This window comes from Pleuronectes platessa, chromosome 5, assembly GCF_947347685.1.
Source record: "Pleuronectes platessa chromosome 5, fPlePla1.1, whole genome shotgun sequence".
Classification (NCBI taxonomy): Eukaryota; Metazoa; Chordata; class Actinopteri; order Pleuronectiformes; family Pleuronectidae; genus Pleuronectes; species Pleuronectes platessa.
The window spans coordinates 15886819-15911059 of NC_070630.1; the positions used below are offsets into that span (position 1 = coordinate 15886819).

At 40.5% G+C, this 24241-nt stretch overlaps 1 protein-coding gene across 1 annotated transcript in view; it reads right to left on the bottom strand.

Moving 5' to 3' along the window:
- Nucleotides 1-24241, bottom strand: part of kcnab1a (potassium voltage-gated channel subfamily A regulatory beta subunit 1a) — a 65747-nt gene that overhangs the window by 16996 nt on the left and 24510 nt on the right. Inside the window, exons 2-3 of the mRNA XM_053422009.1 lie at nt 11729-11772; nt 1925-1962 (exon numbers count right to left, since the gene is read on the bottom strand). Coding sequence (XP_053277984.1) covers nt 1925-1962; nt 11729-11772 — 82 coding nt within the window. The remainder of the gene's footprint in view (nt 1-1924; nt 1963-11728; nt 11773-24241) is intronic.

Consider the following 24241-nt stretch of genomic DNA (forward strand, 5'->3'; position numbering starts at 1 on the left):
ATTAAAATCGAATTCATCTTTTTTTTAATGGCTCCTCTTACCTTTGAAATGACTAATAAAAGTTTTGAGGTCGGGAGAAACTTTTATTCAGCTTCTGAAGGGGGGGATATACCAAAATAGTTTAAGAAACACTGAACCAGAGAGCGCATGAACATTTTAGGAATCAAAAGAATATTGGAGACAGACTCTCTGTCGGCCCTCGGCAGCAGAGCAGCCTGGTGGAGTGAAGTGCAGGAGTGGTAACAGTGACATTGAACTGGGGACACTCAGAATAACGGAGAGAAGGAGGGTGCCAGGCCCTGAGTGTGCGATACGAGTTGATGGCAGTGAGCCCTTAGGTAAGAAAAATAATGCTCTTACATAAGCCTACTTTGTCACAGGGGGGGGACTCTGTTCTCTTGTCCCTCAGTGTGTGTGTGTGTGTATACGTTTGTGTGATGACCAAGACCAAGACCCCAGCAGCCACATCAGAGCATGTTATTGTTCATTGAAATGAGTGTAAAGGAGACATAAGCACCCCCACGAACACATGCCCTTTTGGATTCCATTTTGTTTTTCTTGTTTTTTTCTTTAGGTGTATATATATTTTTTAGATATGTATATATTATTTCTATTTTGAATTTTTATATTCTATTTGATCTTATTTTACTCAAATTTTTTTTTGTGTCTGCTTGAAATATTCCGAGCATTAAGGCCCTGTGGTTTTATGCTGTCGCCAACCAGTGCAGTTTTGCCAACCAGTGCAGTTTCAGTTCTCCAGATGTTCCAAACATATTGCAATCACACAAATGTGATGTCATTATGACCTTTGACCACTAATCATTTAATCTTTAAATCCAAGTGACAACTGGTCAGTTGATGAGATGAGAAGCCAAAAACATGTTTTGTGAGGCGACCTTGACCTTTGACCACCACAATCGAATCAGTTAATTTGCGAGTCAAAGTGAAAATTTGTACCAAAATTGAAAGGATTCCTTTGAGGTTTTCTTCTGATAACGTTTTCACAAGCCCAAAAAAATGTAATGTAAGGTCGCATTGACTGTGTGTCTTGACCTTTGACCACCAGATTATTATCAGTTCCTCCTTTACTCTAACTAAACATTTTTACCAAATTTGGATAAATTCTCTCAAGGAGTTCTTGAGATAGCATGTTCACAGGGAAGGGACGGACGTATGGACAGTAAAACCTGACAACACAATGCGTCAGGCAGATGGCTGTTGCCAGTGTTAAGTCATTTTGGAATGAATAAACATCAGTACTAGGTCATCCAGCTGTTAATGATGTGATCAAGGTTAACTATGAAACCACTCAGTTAGAAATAAATGGTGTGACAGATGTTCCATAGTCTCCCCAGAAGTGCTGTGGTTCACGTGCCACTCTAGTCTGACAGATTGTTGAAGGTGCAAGAGGGTTAATGTTCATTTAATGATCATACAGTTTCTTTGGTCCCTATATTAATGTGTTTAGATAAAGTTAATCTGTTCCTTTAATATGTATAATATACACAGATATGTATGTATAGCAGTTGTTCATTATGATATAATGAGCATCCTGTAGTAAGCAGTGTGAACATCTTTCAGCACATCATTGCAATCGCACTTAATTTACACATTTGTATTTCAAGCTTGGTGATGTCTCCTAACAGTCCACAACCAGAATTCAAAGTGTTTTTAAGACTTGCCCTTATTCTGACAACACAATCCTTGATGTGGGTTTTTATATGGTTCACCCTGAGTGTAATAAACAGAGAGTTTAAAGGGCTGTCCCCACATCCAGCACTATAGGACATTAGGTCCACTTGTGTTTATGTATAACACATATACGATACTCATCACTACCATACATAGACTACAACAAAAATCAATAAGCAAAGAGACCATTAAGGTTAAATGTACAATTAATAAATGAGAAAATGTTTCATACCTCGTCTGTTATCTGTCCTCCGAATGTCACCCACGTACCTGCAGGGAGGAGAGACAGAGACGTTGCAGCGTTAGGAAACTTTTCTATCCCATCAGTCCTTTCTGTCAGTGTGTGTGTATTTGACATCCTGCAGGAGGACAAGCTTAATCCCGGGCTGTGACACTAGTTGAAAGAGGCTGTCAAGTTCCCAGGAGAAGTATCTGTCGTGTTCAGAGCTGCGGCTCTGAGGGATCACATTGTGAGAGTGTCTGTTAACACTTTCTCCTTTCACTGGGGACTGTTTGTCACCATCATGGAGGACCCTGTGTCCTCTGTCCGTACGTTCTCATGTCTGTCTGTCGGTCTGTCATAATCCTCATTGCCAAACAAGCACAGTCGATATGACAAACAAAAGACTGAACCACCTGGATCAGAGCAGACACTAAATCCTCTGCACATTCCCTCACTGAATTATGTATGTGGCTTTGTTGAGGCAGGATACGTTTCCCATTCAGATTATGTCAAAACAGTTTTAGCTATCTAATACCCTGCCAGACAGTGAGACAGACAGGGAGAGGGGGGGGGGGACCCTCATTCTCAGAAATATGTTTGGTGCAAACCTTTAAATGCTGCAAGGCTTATGTGTGCAAAGAAAGCAGCAAGAAAGTCAGGGCTGTCTGACAAGCCACAAGGCAGTTTGGGTTGCCATGTGTTAGAAATTTGGCAGCATAAAAGACAAGTTTTTTTATCCTCACCATCAAAAATCGTTTTGGCGCCTTCACTTTCAGGCATCCCAAGTTCTGTGGCTATGAAACAGTGAATGCATTTCCACATCATAAAAGTTCCCATCAATGACTATATTCTAGAGTTGCACTGATTCAGAAACAGAGAGCTAGAATATGATAATAATGATAACTCATGTATATCATGAAATTCTTATTCTATTTGACATTCGGACAAGCTGTATATTTTAAATGTATATTAAACCCATTTGTCTTCCAACTACCTTTTTTCACCTAATTATTTTTGTTTAGACCATTATCGTGTGATACATGCTGTAAATCATTAGTCAGTTTATTTAGCCTTAGATTGATAATGACCCTGAGATTGCAGACCCTGAACACATATTACCAAAAAAGAAGATGAAATTAACAATGGCTCAAAAATCTTGTTCTGAAAATGAACTGTGGATTTGGCAAATTATTACACCCATTTTATATTCTTTAATATTAATTATTGCATTCTTCATGTGAGTGAGAAACAAACAGAAAGCGAGAAGCATATATGACTACGTGTATTTATATATTTGTTATGTGTTATTTATATATTTTTTCCTATGCAGTGATGTATGCAGTAAAACTTAAATTCTGAGGGAAATGTAAAAATTAAGTTAATCGTAATACCATCCATGCTTTATATATATAATAATAAAATATACTGATCATTTAAAAATGTTATTAATTGGATCCCTTAAATTTGGTCATGACAAAATTGGGATTGCTACCACTCTTCTTCATCTAAAACTATTACATGTCCAATCTCGGTGATCTCTCTTTTGTTGCTTTTCCTGAGGTTTCATCCTTTTTAGTTTAGAGGGTTCATATGCTGTACAGACTGTAAAGAGACAAATGTGTCATTTGGAAATTCATAATTTAAAACTGACCTTTCTATTAGAAGATTTGGTCAATCAAGTAGAAAAACCCATAGTATTTAAGCCTCCTGTTTTTGAGAAGAGTAACGCAACCCCTCTAGCAGATTAAGAGTTCTCATTAATTCCGTTCAGGCAATGAGTCTCTCTCTGCTCAGTTGAATTTTCTGTCTTCTCCATTCCGATGCCTTTTAGTGGCCACCATTTCACAGCAAATGGCACTTCTACCTGTGACTCTCTTCACCTCCACTCCTCAATTGTCCTAAAGCAAACCGACGTTCACCTGAGACGGGGGACAATTAAACAGCACTCAAGCCCTGCTCATTTTAACTGGCGGGACGTTACGATACAGCAGACCTCATTATTCCATACACTGCAATAGCATCAACTCCACTGAGGGGAATTTACACATGGCAATGCTGAGGATAAATTGGATCTGTTAGTGCGTAATAATATTATTATCTTAAGTTAATAAGGAGCAGAAAGCGGCAGTTCTCACCATGCAACATCAGCAGAATCATAATCTGACTTTTCAGCCGAGGGGGGATTGACATTTATTTTGGACAATGTTACAACAAAAATGGCACTAAGCTTTACTGCACCTATAGTACAGTTGTTATTCTACAGTGTGTGCATGAGGTTGTGTGTTATTTACTGGGTTGTTTCCTGTACATCCTGGTGTGTAAATCCTGGTGTGTGTGTGTTTAATCCGAAGCAGTCTCCAGGGGGATGGAAATGTAATCACAGCTGACGATGTCCGGTTGCAGCTCTGAGCTTTGTGTGTGGGCGGGAGACTCAGCATGGGAAGAAACCCCTGCAGAGTTTCTGCTCTTATTCTATACATTCAACTGACTTTTATGTTTGATGGAAATTAATGTCCTGTCAACAACAAACTGCCTATTTTCTTTTCCTGGCAGCTGCTTGTGGGAAGTTCCAGAAGTGGTACTCAATGTTGCTATGCAACAATAGCTAATCTGATAACCTTAAAGGGAAAGGTGCTTGACTCAACGGGTAGATCCAGACTAACTCCTCATAATGCCTGTTGCGCAAGAAAGGATCATTGGCCAGTTTTGGGTCTGATTCAGTCCTCCAGAGGATCCCTGATTGCTGTTTAAGGGCTGATCTAAACAGATTACAGTGCGACTGAATTTGAGTCCTGTATTAGGTTTGATATCAAACAAGTTAGATATTTATGATTCGAAATAGGGGAGAATTGTGACGTATGAGAGGAACAGCGATTTGGCGACCCACAAATAGCCAATTAGAGCGGGCTACATACAAGGCAGTCTAATGGAATAAAACTGAAGGAAAATGGGGATTTTAATGAGTGAGAGAGATCAGATACAGTTTCTGGTTTGGCAAGAGGTGCATTTTTTTTCTTTCAGCTTTGTGCAAGTACTTTTAACTTGGATGTTGAGTTTTGAATCCAGTCCTGTACCTGGCAGCATGATAGATGGCACACATTTAGATGAAACATGTATCTCTGGTGTCTCACTTTAACTGACCTCCTAACTCGGTTTTTCAGCAGTTTTCAGCTCGTCTGCCCACAGAGAGAAAGGCTGAGTCATATTTTCTTTTTATTTCCAGCTTCAATAAAATGGTGCAGTACATCTCTGAGGTGGTTAAGCTTGTAACTATTGATTTATCTAGACAAGACACACAAACACCAAATATAGATCGACCTGGCTTATATATGGAAACCTCATCTTTTGAATGGACACATTTTTGACCCATTGAAGGACCTGAGACTTAACTATTAAGGAACAATATGTGAGTATTATAAGTTTAAAAGATTAAAAAACTAACCAAGATTATCGCCAGAATGTAAAGACATAGCAGTTTTGACATTATGTCTGATGCTGCATTCATATCGAACGCGATGCAAGTTTTCACAACGCCCTAAACGCGATGGGAAGAAGTTACGTGAATAAACACAACCAGTGAATATTCCTCTGTTTTCCTCCAGAAGGAGTGAACTATCAGCGGATAGCCAGCGGAAGACAGGAGAGGAGAAGTACTGACTGAAGTAGCTAAATGTGAAAACACCGGAGAAGTCAGCGCTGTTGTGTGGGTGTCCAGAAGCCTGACCCGGAGCGCACAGCTCGGGGACTTTTTCTGGCTCCTCCTGGAGCTGTGTCTGGATGAAGGTCATTTTCAGCGCTACTTGACGCCGACTAGTGACTGGTTTGATGATTCTCTATATCAGATCGGTGCCAGGACTGAGTCCACTGAGTATCAGGCACAGGACTGAATGACTTAAGCAATGCAAATTTTTTCCTGAGTTCAAATATTTAAACTTGAATGTGATGATCGATGGACATGATAGACGGGTTCGCATAAATATCGACTAAAGTTAGCAGCCAGCTCGCCCCAGCCTGTACTTTCCTTTTCTTCCTCAAGACTCAATAGTGAGTTGGCATAGTGTCTGCTCTCATTCCAGCATGAGAGGATGAGGAAGCATTGACTACATTCGTCCATCACTTATGCTTAGCCACAGATCCTCTCCATTGCATTCCTCCACCTCTCAATCATTTCTACTGTTTTCACTACACCTTGGCAGACTGGATATGAAATAGTCATTGTGAGTCAAACAATATTAGAAGAAAACAACCCACCACCTTATATATACTCAGATTCCAAAGCTGTGTGGAAAATATCATTCTGCAATTCATGCAGGTTTGGCAACATGTGCTTAGATTAGAAATATTCAAGCTATCATTAGCTCAATTTGAGGGTTGAAACTTGGTTTTAAGTGGCCAGTGAGCCAAGTCCATGCTTGCTCTCAGTCAGTTCGAGAATGACAGGTATACAATGGCCAGTAAGGGATGGACAGGGCTGCTAAAAACTTTATGGATTTGCTGACGATCCAACAGCCCCACTGATTCAGGGGCCCACCAGGATATGTCCCATAATGCCTAATGGCGAGTCAGAATATGCAACAGGGGAATGGAAAGGCAAAGCAGTGATATATTTGGAGTTTGAATTTGACAGCTGGACAATTCTAACATAGTGACTTGTTCATGAGCTACAAACAAAAATGAATTAATTACGTGTTACATAGCTAATGTTTTGGGGGGGTTGGGGTTCCTGCATGAAAATGTAACCAGGGATGTTGTTCAATGTTCTATATGTGTCCATTTTTCGATACAAGTATTAAGTGGCTGTTTTGTTGTGCTGAAACCAATTTAAGAAACGAATTATTAATAATTAATCATGATCTCAAACTCTGTGTGTTTGTTTTCCGTGTGTGTGTGTTTGTTTGAAGAGAATGCATGGCTTCTTTTATTTTTAAAGAGTGAATATGGTACACAAACTCTCTCTCTCACACACTCGCACACGTACACACACAGAGAGCCTATTTTCAGTTGTGTTTCAATCCCTTGTCTATTGTACTCCCGCTTCAAGTTCTATTGATTTCTTCACAACAATTCTGCTTGAATCACCTCAGTCCCTTTTCCGGCTACAGTTCTCTGCTTACATGGCAGAGATAAAACAGCATAAACACCTCAGAATTCAACCATGCACAAAAATAACATTATCTCTGTCTGTTTTTGTTTTCACCCCGTCGCCACAATATGAGAAACATTGCACCTGAACATTTTGAACTACGTATCGTATTTGAAAATAAACAGACTTGAATCAACACCTTTTTTTACAAAGTTTCAAGTATTGGCTTCAATATTGGGGCGGCATCAGTCGTCTTGTTTCGAGTTGGCTGCTGGAGAAGCAGCATTTCGAGTGCTGGCAGAAAGAGACAGACTCATAAGGAAGGCCAATTCGGTCCTGGGATAATCCGCTGACTCTGTGGAGGTGGTAGGAGGAGAACAATAGCGAAGCGGTCATCTCTTTTGGAGAACCAGCCGGACACCATCACAGCACTGGACACCTCTTTCAGTGACGGACTTATGCTGTTTATACTGATTCTTCAAGTGTCTGAAGCAGAGGTATCACGGGTCATTCCTTCCTACTGCTGTTGGACTACAGTCAGTAGTATTACAACACAAGTAATAATATTTTCTCAATCCACGAAATTTAATTTCACGTACGTGCTACACCGTTAAAGTGTAAATATTCTGTTTTAATTGTACATATTACTTTCATTATTACTTTCATGAAGGCGCCAACTGCGCCTTCATGAAAGTAATGAATGCTGTTTGTAGTTCTGTGTAATGAGTGAACCTTCACTGAACTTTGAATTAATAGGTGAACAGCTCTTTGTGCAGCAGCGGTGGTGCAGCATCAGGGTTCTTCACTTGCTGCTGCCTAATTACCACTTTTACAGTTTCAGAAAGAAAACTGCAAGCAACATTAACACAGGATAAACTAACAGCCCATTCCAGAAGAGCCAGGTTTAGAACAGGTATACAACTAGTTTGGATCAAAATTATAAAGATGTTGGATTTTGCTTTATTTAGGTTATGACTAAGAAACAAAGAGAAAATGCAGAAGGCTTAGGTTGTCTGATCCCCTCAGTACTGTCAGTATATGCGTTGGCTTATAAGATTAGATATGATTTTAAAGGATGAGGTTAAAGTACAAGACAAAGTGGAACACAGATAAGAGTCAAGTAAGTGTGGTAGAAGTAGAGGGAAGGAGGATATACTACATCACGTTCTGCTCTTTTTATCGCTTCCAGAAGCAGGATGCATTTCAGGAATTCACACTCTTTGCTGCATCAGTACATTCAGGACAACATACAGATGAAAGTGCATAGGGCATGAGAATGTGAGAGGACAGGAACAAGGTTTAAGTTTCACACAGACGGTGTTGATGATCATTTACTTTTGCATCAACCTTATTTCCTCTTTTGTCAGCCATACACACAGACAGTCCACCAGTGAGCATTGCTTTAGGCAGCAGAGTGACGCCACTGCAGATCTCCCTAGAGTCGCTCCGTCGCCTGTTTGCGGTGAATGAGGAGATATTGAATTATCAGCAGGAGCAGACTGCCCGGTCTGAGCGGCCATGATGAATTCACTTATCGATGAATCCTTCCTCATAGCCTCTCTGTCATGATGTTTTTGTTTAATCAGTTTCAATTAACCAGCGAAGGGTTTTTCAGATGAATGGAATTTAATTGTGTTCTGCTTGATGTGAGTTTAACGTTTTGAAGTCTGAAGTGCTGCAAGGGTAAAGAGGGAGTAATACAAGGATAATGTTTAGTTAAGCAACAATTTGTATTTGTTTTTACATGATACAAATATATAATCTGCCAAATGAGTCCCTATTGGATTTATTTTATATTCTAAATTTCCCATTACAGTTATTGTTTTCCATCCTCTGGGAAGCAGCGTGAAAAGTGTTTATTAGGAGTTTAGATGAAGACATCGGTAGTGAAAAAAATAACAGTCTTAATTCCTGTATGGTACCAAGATCTTTTGAATGTTGAATATGTCGTGATAATGTTGCCGTCATCCCACTGTGACATCACCAATTGGTTTGTGAAGCCTCAAGTTGAGCATTTTGTCGGGCACCATTATGTTTTTTTTTAAACCAGAAGTAACCATCTTTGGAGGAGCTGGGGGGTGGAGCCTGTGTGAGAGCTCGGGGACACTTCATTCCTATACACCTACGAAGTGCACCCATTGGACAGAACTAGCTTTCAATCACATGGTATCTTTATTCAAATAGATACTGTGCTTAAGTGTCTATTTGACTATTTGACTCTAAACCGAACATATAGAAGCAGCTTCAGTAAAAGCATTCTTCAGAATCTTGAAGTTACTTCCTCAGCTACACACATTTGAGTATGGGAGTTAAATGTGGGGGAATAAATGAAGCTTACTAGAAAATGATCAAATAGCAGAACCTTAATAGACTGAAAAGAAAGATATTCTGCTCAATCTCCTTTTGAATTTTAAATCAAGAGCAAAAACTTACACCATTCAAAAGGAAAAGTTAGCTGATCTGAAAGCATATTGAATATAAAAGAAATTATTTAAAGTTGAATCTTCAATGTTTAAAAATGATTTATCTTCTTTTGTGGCTTTCCTGCTTTGCTCAAGTTCACTTCAGCTGTGCTGCTCTGAATCTTCAGTACCAAAGCAAATGATTTATCAATTTCGCCGTAGTGAAGTGTTTTGTATGCCAGCCAATCCATGTCAAGGTCGACTTGATACTTTAATGTTGCGTAACATTCATCAAGAACTCAACTTGGATTTCAGCCAACCAAGTTTGCCAAGTTACCTAAACTCCTGCAGTGCCCTTCCAGCAGGTCTCACTTCACACACCCTGAAACTCTTCACAGTGTTTAGGCACGTTTCGTTTTCAATCAGCCTGACAGGGCACCTGTCACTCCACTGCTCATCGACCTCCGCTAGCTGCCGATGGCCGCCCGAATCACTTTTGTCTACAGAACGACTTTTGGGTCTGCATCTACCAATCATTTGGGGTTATGCTCCTTCTCCCTCCGTGTTCCTTATACGTCTCTGACATTTCCATCCCTGCACAAAAAGGTAATCACAGTCCAGACTGTCCTCGTTTGCGGTTTCTCAAAGATGTTACCAAATGCCATCAGAGCATGGGTGTCACTCTCTGGCTTGTCTGTCAACAATCTTCAGAAAAGTCTCCTCTTCTCAGAGCAACTCTATCATCTCCCATCTCTAAGGTCACATCCATATAATTTATTAGTTTACATTGAATTTTTTATCTTTGTCCACACAAGCTTTTTGGCTATGCATTAGTTTTAATCCCTGTCCATACTAACACACCTAAAAACATCATGTGGCCACTCACTAACAATAGGCATGCAAGTGCCTTTTCGATATAAAGCCTACACATTCATTCATTCAGCACTTACTAATTGCACGTACTTACTTCAAGGTCTTACACTGTACGGAAGCTTTAGTGTTGTCTCTCTAGAGTTAACCAATTTGAAAGTTTTAAAAGCAGCCTGCGGTCCTAATTCACATTGCAGCTGTAAAACAGCGAGCAGAGATGCAGTAGTGTCACTAGAAAGGTTCTTTAAGAAACAGCGACTTCAAAAGTGTAACACTTTGATGTGAAACTAACACAGTTAGTACTCGACAAGTGGCCTAAATCTCTGGATTAGTTTCTGCATGTCGCTTTGTCTAAAACAGACTGTGGGAATTCTGAAAAGCATAAAAAAAGGAAAAAAAAGTGCATTTCCGTGAAAAAGAGGTTGATTACGCCATTATGTAAATTAAGCCATTTTCTGGTTGAACCAGTGTTTCTCTGGGGGCATCATCATGCAGTTGCAGATTGGCTCTTTAAAGAGTGCGACAGTTACATCTCCTCCAGGCTGTGGTTCACACAACGGACGACAAACAGAAACAAATGTCACATTCACAATTTAACTCGACTTAATTAGCATTTCATGCATTTTCAGTCTGCTGCACTGTAAGTCAGTCATATGAGTCTGTGACTGTGTCGGTTTTTAACAACAGACTTTTCTAATGTAGAATACATGCTTCACATGCACACGTGCATGCACATACACAATTATCCTCCTGTGTGGGCCATTGGTCCTTGAACTTAATCAGTGAAACACCATTGAGCTTTGCCCTCTCTCTTCCTCTCCTCCCCTGCCAGCTCCATGTCCGCCCTGGGCTCAACATGTGGCAGGCAGCTGGCATTATGTTGACCTTTTCTGCTCTGTGCTGCTCAGCCAGTCTGACTCCAAACTCTCAGTGTACCATGAACCACCTGGGGTTGCAGCGCTCAAAGGTGGCCTCAGAGTCAGATATTACACCCTATAACACAAAAGTTCTGCATGGCACCACAAGCCAGCCCCTGACACCATTTTAGTTCAAAATCATGCTCCACTTTATTCACTATTTCAGTCACAAGAGAGTTTTTGGTGATAAGGGGCCGCCGTCCGTGAGGTTGTGCGCTAAACAAAAACATGTGATAACCCTAGCAGGTCTCTGCCCACAGCACTGACCGTCTTCTGAAAGGCCCCTCATAATTTACTATCAATCATTAACAATGGTAAAATATCTAAGCTGATTTTTTTGTGAAAACAAGGTATTGTCCCTGCTCATCAACGCCTCCAAGGAAGTGACCATCCTAAATTGAATGTTGTTTGTTTTATTTAAATTCTTTAATTGAGTGTATTATTGACTTTATACAACAATCAACAATGTGTAATATTTGTGTTATCTGTGTAATGGACAATTGCAACGTGGGTCGTGAAGGAGAGTTCAGAGTCTACTCACCCAGTCCTAAGCACGATACTCTGAGTCCTGACTTTCCCAGATTCCTGTAAAATGGGAAAAGAGGAAATCAGATCACAGACATTAAACTTACACACATATACAAAACCAGATAAGGTAAAGGATCCAATAAAAAAACTGAATAACCACCTCTCAAAAAAGAAGGTCAAAATTGAGGATTCTGTTAAACACTGGATTAAGTTCAGCGACTCAGACTTAATCCCATTAAAGGTCTGATTTTGAAGCACATCAATCTTCAAACTTCCAATGCAGCATGGGGTCAAGAGGACAGTGTAGTGTTTTTAACAAGCAGGCCTTAAGAGGATGGATGTGGCTTTACCTCTGATGTAATCACATGACAGCTTGACAGCGCTTCTGTCTGCTCGATTGCTCCTTGAAAGGAAGGTTCAGGAAAGTGAAATTCACTTTCCTGAACCTATAGACTAATGCTGCAACGCAGTCAAGCTCCTATCATGTTGAAGCAGGTGTGTGTGTGTGGGGGGGGAGGAAGCCTCGGAGTGGAACAAAATGGTAATGGAACTTTCCCTTCAGCGGGGTGAAGAAAAACCAGGTTGTCAGTAAGAGTGTGATGCAGGGAGAAACAGGATGTAAAGGAAAAAAAGAAATCACCTCAATGATTGAAAGCAATGGAAAACACAAACGTGATAAACCAATCTGAACAAGTACGTCAAATAAAAAAGTGAAGATTGTATACCAAGGAAATAGAATCAGAACTTGTATTTTGCAGGATTGAGATGAAGCGTATGTGGATGGTAGTTGGTGTACACTATGGATATTAAACACATCTTATTTACCTACTAATGGTCTCATTAGCTGTGTCATTAACACTACAGTCTCTCTGTATGCATACAGTAATTGGCCTTCTCTTCCACGCTATTCTCCCACATGCTGTCTTTGCATCCTTATTAACCCACTAAATCAAGAACATGCTGACTATAGAGTGTATAGCGGCTCAAATCATCGATCCTTTATGCAGATTAGCTTAAGATCAACTTATAAATTATTAATATCACCCCATAAAGTTAATGTAGCCACAGTGTTGTAAATGTTTTCCTGTTTACACATCCAGCAGACACACAGGGGGAATATCTATCGGATGGAGCAGTTTTTGTGTCCACTTGACAAATTTGAATCCAATAGTCATTGTCCTGTTCTCAGGAAAATATCTTTCATTGCTGCTAAATGCTCCACTGAGTTAGACAGCTAATCGCTAACTTTGTTTAGCACTGTTAGCATACAATTGGTTATTGTGTGTTTTCTACTGAAACAGCCTGAAAACGATGCTCACAAGAGTGGTCAGAATAACTAAAACAGTGAAACTGCGAGCTGTAAAATACACACCATAGACTGTATATAAATATAGACAACATGACTCCCTCATAAAGTGAACGCAAACCGTCTGATCGCCCCCTGGTGGCTATCACTACTGCACAGACTGTGGCTACAAATGTCCCAAAAGGTGCAACATGGTGACACTAGCATCCAAGATATTTTGCTTAGTTATTGTACAAGAGGAGGAGTTGGAGATCAATATTTATATAAAGACCATAATTAAAGACCAAAAGACTGAGCTGAAAAAAGCTGAAGAGCGTAATAGAGCTGGGACGATATCAGTGAGTTTGAAGGATCCCCATATGATCAAACAATTTGACAGTGCTACATTAAGGGCTGTGAATTTCTATTCGAAATTCATTAGTAATGTCATAATGATCCGTTCACTTTCAACAAAATCCAGTCTAGAAGTTCATCGGACTGTCTGAAGTAGTTGATCCAGCAGAGGGCGCTCACTATCAACTTGAACAGTTGCTTTTCCTCATTACCTATTAGTAAAGTAAGGCAGTAATACTACGTTGTTTTGCTTCGCAAATTGAGGACGCTAGTGAGCAAAGCCGTCCCGAGCTGACAATCACGACACCAAAGGATCCGAGAAGCAGTATGGATGGGGGGAAAAATCGATTCGGTTACGAATCGCGATTCTTGTGAATGACGATTCTTTCTTTTTTTTAAACACATATATTTATTGGTTTTATACAGGAGGGCGATATACGGGGGGGAGGACCAACCTCACCCCAGAGCATGTTGACCAGCTCTTGTTTTTGCACAAGAATCTAAACATATCCAAGCACTAGCTTTGCATAGCCTACATGCAAACAAAAGTGAAGCATAGCCTACTTTTTGTTTATTTCAAAGTTTATATTTTAAGTAAACTTTTATTCATTCTATTTAATTGACCTTTGATTTATTGTTTAAAAGTAGCCTATGGGGCATACATTTCTTAATCTGTCAGTTTGTGTGCAGTTGACAGGTACTATACAATAATAGGGCACATTTTTATTTATGTTCTCTATTGGCTGCCCGGCAGTCATAAAGTTAATGTTAATATTTGAAAAAAAAAAAGTGTAAAGCTTTAAGTGAATTTGACTGTGTTGTATTTGAAGGTATGATTTAACTGTTTTCTGTGGTCTAGTATTTAAAAAAAACAATCGCAAGAAATCGTAATATCGAATCACAATACCCACAGAATCGCAATACATATCGTATTGCCACCTAAGTATCGTGATTGTATCGTATCGGGAGGTCCCGGCCGATTCCCGTCCCTAAGAAGCAGAGTGTAGAAGTATTGACGTCGTAGTAACAAACAACCATAAGCTAGTGATGCTTCATCGACAACAAATCCGCATGCTAACCTGTTAGCTTTCTAATCAAGTGAGGCCGCAGAGGAGACTACACAGATGAGGGAGAGGGGTATTTCTAATACATTTGAACAAATTGCTTGTCATGTCAAATTCGTTCAACCCCAGCAGCGTTATTGTTCGTTTACAGATTGATTCGAGCACCTTTCTCTCGCTGCACCGTTCATTTCTGAATAACATCTTGTTCAACATGGATTGTTTGTTCAAGTCTTCTGAGAAAATACATTTACTCGACTTGACACTCAGATTACAGGTTGTCCGTCCAGTTTCAGCACAGCAGATAGATTGGCAGGTCCCTGTCATGTCCAATCAAACCTGAGGAACTGTTATTGTCCTGTCAGCTTCGTGAGACAGGGTCTGTGTGAGGGATGACTAAACACACACACACACACACACACACACACACACACAAACACACACACACACACACACACACACACACACACACACACACACACACACACACACACACACACAATTTTCACACAGGTGCAAAGCTAAAACCTCTGCTGCAATTCATCAGCTTGTAGGAGGTAGGTGGCACAGTTTTCCTGGGGAGAAGTTGTCATTTGTTAAGTCAGCACTTATATACTTTCTTCGGGAACCTTATTTAGAGAGTGTTGTCAAATCTACGTCATCGTTTTTATTTCTAAACTTGCTATCTTTACCACAACTCAAGAAGAGAGCGGTGAGTACAACACAGAGCTTCACACTGAGTACATGTTGTATTAAAGCAGGGAAATATAGACTTACTTGTGCCATAATTGAAGTCAGTCCAAATTGAAAACTACACCTCATCAGCACATATAAAGTGCAACTTGAAACTAAAGATGGTTTGTTCTTTAGTCTCATAGGGCACAGTGCATGTTCTGGTGCATTAATTTAGCATTAAACCTTTGCCAACTCAATAATAATATGAAGAATTTGAAGATGCAACTACTGTTCTTGTACGTTTTTGTCATTACAAGCATGAGATTCACAGACTCACCCTTGTTTAGTGATATTAGAGTACATCATCACAGCTGTCATCAATCTTTCATTTGGACTCTCCTGTCAAAACCACTTAAGTCAGATATCGCTGACATGTGACCTCTGCATCCTTCAATATCAGAATGATTAATTAGGCATAAAAATAATTAGGACAAGGTGCTCTTGCGCATGGGTCTGGCTTTCGGACCAATTGCAGGAAGTTGAGACAGCATTAAACCAAATTGAAGAAGGAAAAAAAGATGGATTGATTGGAGTCTTCACCTCCAACGATGATGTTCGAACTACAAGGTAATTCATTTTTCAAATGTATAGGCTTTCAGGACTTTCAGGTGTGAAAATTAACTCCAGTGTTGTACACAAAGGAGTAGGTTGAAGAACCCTGTTTAATGTATATTTTGATATTTCTCCACTCCTCCAAAAGTCCCTGAACAGGAATGACATGCTATCAATAAAAGTTATGTTAAGTATATTATCTTGCTCAGGATAAGATGAAGACATGTTTAAATGTCCAAAAGTTACGGCCCGTGTGACAACAGGGCGTTCTTATGAGTTCAGATGCTGGAGACTCGGGATGCTGAGTCAGGCAGTGGATGCCCCCGCTGCAGATTAATGATGAAGTCGCTGTTTCCCAGCCATGGTCATGAATGATGATGTTACAGATGAACTCCTTTTCAAGACTAAAGTGAATAGCTCGCTGTAGTGAGAGTCAAACACATTCAGGGCACCATACTGAGCAAAAAACTCCATATTTTGATTAGCGATATGGCAACTGACAACCCATTTGAACAGAGCACTTCTACTGCAAGGGACGACCTGATGAAGAGATGTTTATGATCAGTTTTCATTTCAATGGTTTTGGTACATTACCAAATACTGTAGCGTAATTATCTACATCATATCACATCCTCCCCAGATAACATGTGGAATGATGGCACTTGGACGGTCCGCTCCTGTTCTAGATCTAAATCGGGGCCACAAGTAAGCCATAGCAATACGGCATGTCAACAAATTGTGCCAAAGGTGACCTGAATATGTTTTGTGCTATTTGGGCCATTCTCACCATGGGCTACTTTAGTTAACCATTCAGAATGCATCTTGCCATGAGCACTGCATGTTTGCCAGAGAAAGGCCCACATTTGTTTTGGGATATTTGGGCCACATATGCTATTTTACAACTGGGCAACTTGAAGAGGCCCACATCTGTATGCAATTCTGTGACAAAAGCTTAAGTATGGGGTAAGACAATTATAGCTCTGTATAATATATTTTGCTCACCCCCTCCTATGTTGACTGAAGTAATAAAGGAACAGATAGTTGTTCTCAGATAAGCTAGGCCGGCCTGGCAACTGCAGAGCCCACTCAATGCATTCTCTTTAAGCCCTTACTCTGATAGATTGCATGATGGATGGCAGTGAAGAGGATAATAGAAGAGATGGAGAGAATGATGCAGAGAAGAAGAAAATAAGATTTCCCCACTTGGGAGATGGAACGAGAAAAGTGATCTTCTCCAACATTCAAAGGGCTCCTCATAGATATGCAGACGCTTAGAGCCATACATAATCAATCGAGCCCCCACCGCTAAACACACACACACACACACACACACACACACACAAATACTAAGTCCTCGCCCATAAAATATTTATTGAAATATGAACCTCACCCCGGGATCCCCTTTTCTGAACAGATCTACCATAACAAGCCATCACCATCAATGAGGCTCTTAATTTCCACTTAAACACGTCTTCAATTGGTTGATGAGGGACAGTAATGACTTTCTCTTATTCCACCGCCTCGATAGCAGCATTATCCTCTCTCGTCATCTGCCTGGACATACACACACTCGCCCAGTCTTGCGCTCACCTGCGTATAAACAGTTATCACCGTAGATCTGTCACGGATTCACCCAATACCTCCTCCACAACAGCAGAGGAGGCAGCTGCTAAGTACTTAGAAAAAATATGGTTTATGCTTCGAGAGTGCATTTTTAATGACATTAGTTTTTACTCGAGGGTTGGGTGTAATTGGGCAAGGAGCACGGCGTCGCTGCTCAAAATATGGTAAAAGGCTTAAATATGAATTGTTGAGAAATATTTTGAAAATCTGTGTTATTTTCTAGAATGCAGCTACTCAGCTTTTGATTACTACAGATGTACTTCAGCATAAGTTTAATGATCTGCACATATTTGACAAGTGAGACAGTGGCCTTTGTCATATGTGTTTGTCCTTTTGATTCCTACAACAATTAGGCCCGAGACACTTATTCAGACAGGAGCTAATAAAACAAGTAATGTGTGACAACTTCCCCTGTGAGTAGATGATGGTGATAGTCTATATCTCTGGGTGTGCTGTTGCCTTAATGATGTTGTGGATGTCTTCCTATGGGACTGGTTTCAGTCTCCTGGAGGATTTGAAAATGAAAATGTAATTGCTGTTTACGATATGAAAAAATACTCCTGAGTCACGAGAGACTTTCTCACACACACACAAGAAGAGACACCTAGTTTTATAATTTTATACTGTGTGTGTGTGTGTGTGTGTGTCAGAGACAGGGCATGGGGAGGCAGGGCGGCAGGCCTGATACCACCTGAGCCCCAGATAAAGTAGGTTACAGTCGCCACCCAAATTCTGGCAACACACACTGTTTATCTGTGGCAACATCACTTCAGGAACATCGGAGGTCATCTCACTGTTTGTCTCTTTTTCCACCAATTACATCTCTCCTGTGTCTCACTGCCTTTCAGTCATCTCTGACTCTGTTAAGTGTTTCTTTGTTTCTGTTCATTTCTCTTCTACTCGTGGTTTAACAAGTATCCACACCAAACTGTGGCTCTCAGTTCTACCTGCATATATTAATAAACCCTGTGACACAGAAATCATTGTGTGTTTGAAATTGATCAACCTTTGCTTTGTGCGTCTTGCTTTACGTCTATGTCCTCATATCAGTCTCCATTTGTAACATGTCTGTGAACAAATAAAGCAAGGCGGAGTCATTACAGCACATTTCACTCCATGTAAACTTAATGTTTGTCTAATGAAAGTGAAATATAATACTGTTGTGTCTATTGTTTTCAGTTTAAATATCAAATATGTATTACTGCTATTTGAAAGCGTTTTCCAGTGTAATAATTCCCCTAACACCTAGTTAGTGTATTGACTTTGAGCTATAAGAATTGAAAACATGCAGCTTTGTGAACCGATGGGTGCATCTCTCTCCTTCACATCCCCTCCTTCTCTTATTTCGTTCCCACGCCATCGTCTTTCAACTAATTCCAGCTCTCCTTGACATTGACCCCTCTAGTCACACTGTAATGGTCCATGTTGGCTAGAATTAAGTCATGTCCAGGAAATCCATTAATTACAAAACAAGCTTTGATGTCTGGCCTTCAGAGCTGAAAACCTGCTTCTCTATCCTTAACTCTCTGTCAAAACCAGGACTTTTGAGATTTTCCTTTGGGAATTCTGACATCATTCACCCTGTCAACTCATACATCCCCATGTTGAATTTCCTTACAACGTTATATTAAAATCCAATCTGTCTCCTACTCTTGGTTTCCTACCTTTAATTTGTCATGATCTGGCTCAGAGGAAGTAAAAATTGAAAAAAAGTAGGTCAATTAAATTTTCAAGGAATATGTACCTCAGGTGTCCAGGATCATCGGTCACTCCCAGCTTGGAAAACCTAACACTTAAAGAAGCCAATTATTTTGTTTATAGTGATTTTAAAAACATTCAGAAACGGACATATTATCCAAGATTTGATAATAAAATGTCAACAAAGCTCATTTGAATAATAATATGGTTTTAGGCAAATGTTATTCTTGTGTTTGCTCTCTTCACAGCTGAGTCTGAACTGGTAAAAGTCATCAATGACTAGGGATGGGTATCGTTTGGTTTATATCCGATTGACTTCATTCCTCCCGCACTCAGCCTTTCCAAGCCGACCCAGAGCCGGTTGCGGCGCACTGCCACGAAGGAAATGGGAACGGTGGGGGCCAGCCAGCGCCGGGGAGAGGTCTCGCGAGGAGCTCCTCCCAAACCTGCACGGAAGCCCTGACGCACACGGGCAGAGTTTGTCCACCGGCAGACGCGCCCGACTCATGCAGGGGCCCTACGGGAGGCGCCCCTTCCCGTGAAGGAAGGAGTGGAAGTGTGAGGAGGCGGGAGGAACGACGACCTCAGTATTCAATTGGCTCAGGCACCGAAATGAAGCACTAAAATCTGCGTTGCATTTCGGTCCGGGAAGGTACCGGTTGTATTGGAACCGGTGCCATATTGGAACCGGTTCTCGGTACCCAACCCTATCAATGACATAATGCTGTATGACACCTGAACTCAATTTTATGTTCCTGACCTGAGCTCAGCCTTTGACACAGTGTCTGCATCAGTGAAGTGGCACTGGATTGGTTCATTTTATATCTAACAGGTCCTTCTCTATTGTGCTTATGGTTTATTCTTGGTCCCCCTTTTTTTTCTACATACTGATAAAGCCTGGTACCACTGATGTGTCATCTATTATATCCTGCTTTATTGGAATTAAGAGCTGGATGTCCAATAATTTGCTACAGTACATTGACTCCACATCAGAAGTAATTGGCTACAATATCTGACCCCAGCACTTACAGCATAAACAGTCCCTCCTTTCGTCTGAATGTTTTATCTTATAATGTGAGAAGAGGCCTGTAAACAACGTGATCATTTCAACTCTGAGTTGAGAATCTTGACGTGTCATGAAATGTGTCCGTGCCCGTCAGCTACAGAGACAGACAAGCATCCTCTTACATTTATTTGTTACAATTGATTGAATTATTTAACTTCTTTTTGATTTGTTTGAGAGTTAATTGAGAGAGATAATTTCACACACACTTTCAAAATTTGTTAAGGCAACTTGTTAAAAAAAATGTATTTGCATATAATCCTCTGGTGGTAAAAAGACTGCAATGCTAATGACATCGGTTGAGAGAAGTGAGCCAATGGTAGATGATTATCATATTGTGGGGACTAATTATTTTTCCATATTCAACTGCAGTAATTACAAAAAGAGAGAGAGGGAGAGTTGCAAAGATAGATGATAAAAACCGAGATATGAGACACTATTCACCCATATTATTAACACCCTCTTCTTTCTTTGTTCTTCTCTACTGTTAGCAGAAAACACAACTCTCCAAGGACATGCCCCAACTGTCAAGTTATCAAAGATGTGGATTGTGGAAGCTTTAATGCAAATATCACAGTATAAGGGAAATTTGTAAAAAAAACAAAAAAAAAACACACTGAGTGAAACCAGTAAGAAAGTGATAAACTGTGAAGGGACTAATGTTCCCCTAAATAACACAAATATTTCATTAAACTTCCACTTGTCATGTCACTTTAAGAGAAGAAAAAAGGGAGCAATGGTTGATGTTATTGTCTTGATCGATCTTTGATTGCGTTTATTCATGTTACGAGTGCAGTGTTTGTTCTAATCCTGCTTGTTTAGAACTGACTAGTGATTTAGCATGGATGCAGTTTTCTGGTAAAGTGACCTACAGTAAGTTAGCCAGAGAATTGAAAAACCTTGAGCATGAACCCTAAAAAGGAAAAAATTAACTTTTTTATTTCAAAGATTATTAGAAAAAGACAGGGAGCTAGGAGTTTTTCAATCATCTTCGAGCAACGTACACAGCCAATATGGAAAATGTATCTTCTGTGCTGTAATATCCTGAAGGCTGCAGAGCACCATCCCTCATGTCATCTTTCATCAATTACACCAAGCAAACGTGTGTGTGTGTGTGTGTGTGTGTGTGTATGTGGGAGTGAATGTGCCTATGCAAGCATGCATACATAAACACATGAATACATTTGTGTATTTAGTAGGAGCACAGGTTGAGCTGTACATGCGTTTGCACCTTCTTGCACACTGTGCCTGTGTGCGGTTGTATACCTGTGCATCCTTATGAGCAAAGCTGTTTCTATGAACTAAGAAGCAATCTCAGCAGTGGGGCTATTTCATGCTTATCAAAACCTGAGCGCTGAGTAGGAGGGTGGGGGTGTGTGTGAAGGAGTGAGGGGGCAGCTCTCACAGCCTACATCCAGGCAGAGTAATGCAGCCGCCTGCATGGGAGTAATATAAAAGCTGTCACATAGCAAGCGAGGCGAGATAACACCACCAATAGTACCAGTAAGAAGCACACATCCAGCCAATCCGTCTTTTGAGACCTTCCCAGTTACAGCTGCAATACTGTGACCAGAGCAGTAATTGTGAGGATGATGATTTGTGGTGCTGCCCCTGAGCATGTGTATGATTTGTATTTGAGTGTTTTTATATCCATAATGTACAGCTAGTGAATGGCTGTAGTTTGCAGTATTTGTTAAGTCACAAGCATGTTTAAAAACAATCATAAAAAGATTTGTGTAGGAAAATAGAAGAGCTGTACACCTCCTGCTATCAGCCTGAAACAATAAATCTCGTGACAGAAATAGAAAGACAGAGAATACAGTGTGACACTCATGCTCAAATACCTTCATCTTAACCTCCCACTAATGCTTCACCCACCCACACAGGTATAGAATGCTTTGTATTTAAATATTCTGTCCCTGTGTAAATACGTGCATTACACCTCTCTTAAACCTGAAGCCTTTAAATAGCCAGCTGTAATGTCTCCGGTTGGAAATCTGTAGATTAATTTGTGTGTATTTGATTGGGATACTACACTTAGTGTAGAGGGTAAACATGCACCCTTGCTTTTAAGCTATAACCTCTGCTCCACATATTGTTTTGGTGATTGTGTTTCTTAAAAAGCTGAAGACTTACTGATATTTTGGTAGTTCATTAATTCATTTATATCAAGCGATTTACAGTACGAGTCACATTCACCAGTTCACACACTCATTCAAACTGCACCTCTATATGTTTTTCTTTCACACACTGTCAGCACAGCTGTCAGGTCCAATTTAGGGTTCAGCATGCAGACTGGAGGAGCAGAGGGATGACCGCTTTACCTCCTGAGCCACAGCTAAAGTAGATTAAAGTAGCACAAGAGTGATCACTTTTGTGTGCAGGTATTGCGTTTTGTTCACCCATCCATCCCAGACAACCTTCTCCTTTAGTTTGGATATTGTCATGCTATAAACTACGACATCAACACATAACTTTGTCATAATTTCTATGGCTGCCTGAGCTTCTCCAACAATAAACTAAATGTATGGTTGCTGCAAGGGGTTGTCTTTACAAGAGGAGAGCCTGTGTGATTCAGCTTTTCTCTTGGCGAAAATAGATTGACAGCCAAGAGCTATAATGGAACAAAACCTAACCTGACATGAGGAATGAATTCATCCCTCCATATAGGGAAATAACAAAGCACCTGCAGTGTGCTGTAACTCTACCCCCACAGTATAAACGTACCAGCGGGAGCCATAATGGATCATTATGAAGCCATCCTTTCAGCTCAGTTAGAACAGCAATGCTGCCTTGATGGTCCCCACTTGTTATTAAAAACCTACACATAAAGTACTTCTTGATTTTTCTCCTGAAGCAAATGTCATTTGATTTAGAGAAAATCTAAATGAACCGTAACTAGTTTTCACACTCACAGACAAAAGATGTGCATGTGTTGGCTAACGTACATTTCGTTTCCTGTTGTACATTCAGTCATGAAGGAGAATGCACTGATGAGAGGCTGAGTGGATTTCAACATGTTTGTGAGAGTTCAAACACACTACTGTGTGTGTGTATACATCAGCAGGCACCAGTAATTGTGTGAACAGTGAGAGAAGGACACGACCAGGCATAACCCTGTGTGCGCCTGCGGTGACTTAAGAGTGGCTGTGTGGGCTCAAGATCCTCACATTTTTTGAAATGACTCATTCTGCAGAAACCCTATGATCTATAAGTGGTCAAGTGTTCTTGCTGTTCAACTACAGAGTCAAACAAGGTTTCCAAAACCGTGTAACTATGGACCCGGCATAAACATCCATCCTGAGAGTTCCAATTACAAATAGACAGTGTTCATCTGTTCACACCTGTCTCCTGTGATCGCTGTGATCGAACTTCATATGGATAAAATCACGTGCGTCATCACTGTTTGCAAGAAATTATGTTGTTGTTACCCAGTCTGAGTTTGCAGATGTGTCCAATGTCACTCTATGTGTGTGTGTCAGCTCAAGCAAGCGAGGGAGAGACAGAGAGGAGGCAGAGACTGACTGAATGAATCCCGTGCAGCTGTGTTGTGAAAGGATTTCACCATTTTAAGAAAAGTATTAATCTTTATTTGATGATCAATGTTTAGGAGGAGGCCATGGACAAATTAACGTATAGGTACTGAGAAGTGTGGAAAAACGATTGGTTCACTGTGAAACTTTAGTGGGTCAGAGGACATCAGCTGAGTAGGTGGTCCTTCATGTGTGGCACAGGACACAGTGAAGAGACTGTGGCCACATGCGTCCCAGACCACCTCCTTACGTGTTCTGAGATCTGTACTTAGGGCTGACCACTTGATCACTCAGGGTGGATGTTGAAACCACGTCTGACGGGAGTCTATGATCTGAGAAAGGTCAAGCGATTCCACAGACTAAGTTCCATAATACCACAGAATCTATTTTAACAGATAATCAGGTTGTTCTGTCACCGGCACTCCTGCTATTTTAACTTTTTTTCTTTTGCTGCAGCGATTGTAGAAACGAGATATCAATCATGTGAAAACAGTGCCCCTCCTGCCTGTCACAGATACTGTACACACATACAAATCAATTTTAAGTGGTGCTGATGAGAATCCAAGGCTTCTCAAACAACTGCCAAGCACAGGAGGTTTGCAAAAAGATGCTGTTGTTGTGG